This window comes from Pipistrellus hanaki (genome assembly GCF_964339955.1).
Source record: "Pipistrellus hanaki genome assembly, chromosome: 4".
NCBI classification, from domain to species: Eukaryota; Metazoa; Chordata; class Mammalia; order Chiroptera; family Vespertilionidae; genus Pipistrellus; species Pipistrellus hanaki.
Genome location: NC_140506.1, coordinates 25,377,618 through 25,381,350, shown reverse-complemented (window position 1 = coordinate 25,381,350; position 3,733 = coordinate 25,377,618). Strand labels below are relative to the sequence as shown.

Sequence of the window (3,733 nt, the reverse complement as noted above, 5' to 3'; positions counted from 1 at the left end):
TCTTCTTCTTCTTTTTGACAGACAACTGTTTAGTTTTTATTTCACAATCATAAACTTAACTCTGCAATCCAGCTAGACTGGCAAGGGGTAAGGAAATTATGGAACCCGATAAACTGGCAAGAGCACAAAGATTATAGAACATTCCAAGCAAATAGGGGTGAAGGGGTGCTCTCCTGAGCTACAGAAGGCATGGTCTGGTGGTGAAGATAAAACACAAGTCAAATTTATTAAAGTTGTGCACAGTCAGCAGTGGAGATCTTCTTGCTGGTCTTGACATCCCTGGACCCAAAGCGCTCTGTGGCCGTCACAGTGTGCATGCCTTCTGTCACCTGGCCGAAGACCACGTGCCTGCCATCCCACCACTCAGCCTTGGCAGCACCGATGAGACACTGGCAGCCATTTGTGTTGGGCCCAGCCTTTGCCATGGACAGGATGCCAGGACCTGTGTGTTTCAGGATGAAGTTCTCATCCTCAAACTTCTCCCCATAGATGGACTTGCTGCCTGAGCCATTATGGCGTGTGAAGTCACCACCCTGGCACATAAATCCTGCAATAATTCTGGGAAAGCAGAAGCCTTGACAACTGTTTCGTTTTTATTTCATAATCATAAACTTAACTCTGAGCACAGAACTTTTCTGCTGTCTTTGGAACTTGGTCTACAAACAGCTCGATGGAGATGCGGCCCAAGGGCTCGCCACGGTGGGGTTCACCATGGCTGGTCATGGGCAGCTTCGGGGTGGCGGTGTCTGCAAAGCCTTTACCTGCTTGTTCTTGTGGGCTTGTCCGGCCCTTGGGGGTGATGGCAGGGCACCAGCCTTTCCTGCAGGAGGAGAGGAGAGCCCCCGGCCCTCCACAGTCCCTCAAAGTGCACGGTCTGGCCAGGAGGGGACTAGGGCAGGAGTGGGGAACAGCATGCCTGGGATGCTGGCCAAGGGACCCTTTTCTCTCCTCTCAACTGAGGTCTGTGTGGTTGGAGGTCAGACCACCTGTCCTCTGGACCAGGAGCCCTGGGATGGGTTGTGGGCATCAGGACAGGGGAGGGAGCTCCTGTACCAGGCTGGCCTCTGACCCTTACCCAGGCTTCTGGAGTCCATGCAGGGTTCCACGCCTGTCCCTAAGCATCCCATTTGGTCAGCAGGGGCCCAGGAAGCGGAGTTTTAACAAGGACCACCCTTTGAATAGCAGAATTAGAAGGTGTGGGGGCAGGACCTGCATCACCAGGGAGGGTCAGTGTGGACTGGAGGCTCCCAGCCTTTCCAAGCACAATGGCAGGCGTCCTGCGCAAAAGGCAGGTGCTGTTTCTCTCTGTTTCCATAGATAGAATCCACCTGGGGCCTGGCCTTGGACCCAGGTGCCAGCATCACAGCCAACACCTCCCTCTAGTGGACAGAATCTGCACTCCAGGTCCAGGCTCTCTCAGGAGAGAGGTGAGGCAGGAATGGGGGAGCATTAGGTGTGGGGCCACCCCAACAGCATGCATGCACGATGATCCCCGGGCTGGACCCGGCTTGGAGGAGGCTAGGTCTCTTGTTTTCCTCGCTTGGTCCAGGAAAGGGCTGCACCAAAGCAGATGCCAAGGAGAGAAGGGGTGGCAAGGTGTGGGGAGCTGCCTATTCTGGCTTTTCTGACTCAGCCTCCATCCCTCCCACCAGAGCCCCATCCTCCTGGAAGAGGGCGTCTGCATCAGATATGTGTGTGTGTGAGCATGGGCAAGAATGTGAGAAAGTGTGCCTGTGTGTGCACATGTGCAAGTGTCATGTATGACTGCATGCATAAAAGTGTCTGTGTGTACACATGTTCAACACGTGTGTGTGTCTGGTCATGTGTTGCTGTCTGCATGCATCTGAGTGTGCACATGTCTTTGTGTACACATGTGCAAGCATGTGAACACATCTCTGGCCATGTGTGGCGATGTCCGTATATGCATATAAGTGTTCGCAGGTGTGTGTCCGCACAAGTGTGTTGGAGGAAGTATAGAGGAGAGGGTGAGAGGAAATGGGTGCCTGCCCTCCCCTACCTTTCTGGGCAGACAAGGGAGCCAGCTCTAAAGTAGGAGAGGGGGCAGGGACAGGGTGTGAACAAATGGGACCTTGTTTGTATAGGGCAGATGACAGGAGCAGGCCTTGTGTTCAGCTGAGGATCTTGCTGAACCCTGGGGTGGGGTTGGGCATCTTTAAAGTGAGTCTCCAGAAAGTGAGCAGTGTTGGTACAGTCCAGAGGCCACCTCAAAATCACGGGCCACCGTGGGCCTGGAGTTCTGATGGCCCCCTGGTGCCACGTCACTTCACAGAAGCTGGGGATGAGCTGATTTGTGCCTTCCTTTGGAGAGGTGGATTGGAGGCCAGGGGCTGCTTACCCAGTGCATGTGCCTGGACAGGTCCATAGAAAGATAAGAATAATGGATGCAGCAATAGGCAGATCCATAGCTGGATTTTTAGCAGATTAGTTCCTTTGGGGTCTAAGAGGCTGCGGCTGGATTTTTCTCAGCTTTAGCCACAGTGGGCCTGTGGAGTAGCAGAGTGCTCACCTGGGCGGACTGGCCAGAGGCTGCTCAGGACAAGTGAATCCCAAGGAGCTGAGGTTCTGGACAGGCTGCCCAGTCCTGACTGCCCACCCACTAGAGCTTCCTTGGTTGAACCACCAGGAAGTGCAAACCCCGGGCACTGCCCCTCAGTCCCCTCCTCCCTCTGAGGCTCCCCTGATGGAGACGGGTAGGATGGACCAGGAGGAAGGCTGACACTTGGGTGTGCATGCAGACACTCTGACAGACAACCATCCCATAATGGGACCCTAAAAAAAAAAACCCCTTTCGTAGGATTCCCAGTGCATTTTGACTGGAATAATTTGTGACCTCTGGCCTGGTCTGCAGGCCTGGGGTGCCCAGACGCATGCCCTCTTTCAAAACTCCTCTCTCTGTACACCCCTGAGCCCACCGCAGGGGGGTTGGGGAGAGGAGGGGGTTGCCTTTCCTTTTCCTAAGCGGCCCACAAAAGGAATGTAATCTCAGTGCTGGAGCCAGAAATCCAGAATCAAGTGTCACTGGGTCATGCTCCTTCTGAAGGCTGCAAGGGAGGGTCCTTCCTGCCTGTCCAGCTCCTCGGCCCTATCTGGTTTGTAGGTGCATCGGTCCCATCTCTCCTCTGGCACCACCTGGGGTTCTCCTTCATTGTATGTATATATATATATATATATATATATACACACACACACACACACACACACACACACACACACATATATATATATATTATATATATATTGAGTGGCCAGATTATTATGATCTCTGAACGCATAATAATCTGGCCACTCAGTGTGTGTGTGTGTGTGTGTGTGTGTGTGTGTGTGTGTGTATATTTAGAGGCCTGGTGCATGAATTCATGCATGGGTGGGGTCTGGCCAGCCTGGCCAGGGGGAAGGGACATGGGTGGTTGGCCGGCCTGCCTGCTGGTCAAACTCCTGGTCGAGGGGAGAATTTTCATATTAGCCTTTTATTATATAAGATATGTACTGAGTGGCAGATTATTATGCATTCAGAGATAATAATAATTTGGCCACTCAGTATATATATATATATTAGAGGCCCATTGCATGAAAATCGTGCACCGGAGGTGGATGGGGGCGGGGTCCCTCAGCCCAGCCTGCATCCTCTCCAATCCAGGACATCTCTCTCACAATCTGGGACCACTGGCTTCTAACTGCTTACTTGCCTGCCTGCCTGCCTGATTGCCCCTAA

General features: G+C 53.0%; 1 protein-coding gene across 1 annotated transcript; it reads right to left on the bottom strand.

Moving 5' to 3' along the window:
* Positions 1 to 227: 227 nt before the first annotated feature.
* Positions 228 to 577, bottom strand: LOC311620911 (peptidyl-prolyl cis-trans isomerase A-like; the record flags this gene model as incomplete). Its single annotated transcript, XM_084880636.1, has 1 exon — positions 228 to 577. The coding sequence occupies exon 1, from the start codon at positions 540 to 542 to the stop codon at positions 228 to 230; it is 315 nt and encodes a 104-aa protein (XP_084736762.1). The 5' UTR covers positions 543 to 577.
* Positions 578 to 3,733: the final 3,156 nt, after the last annotated feature.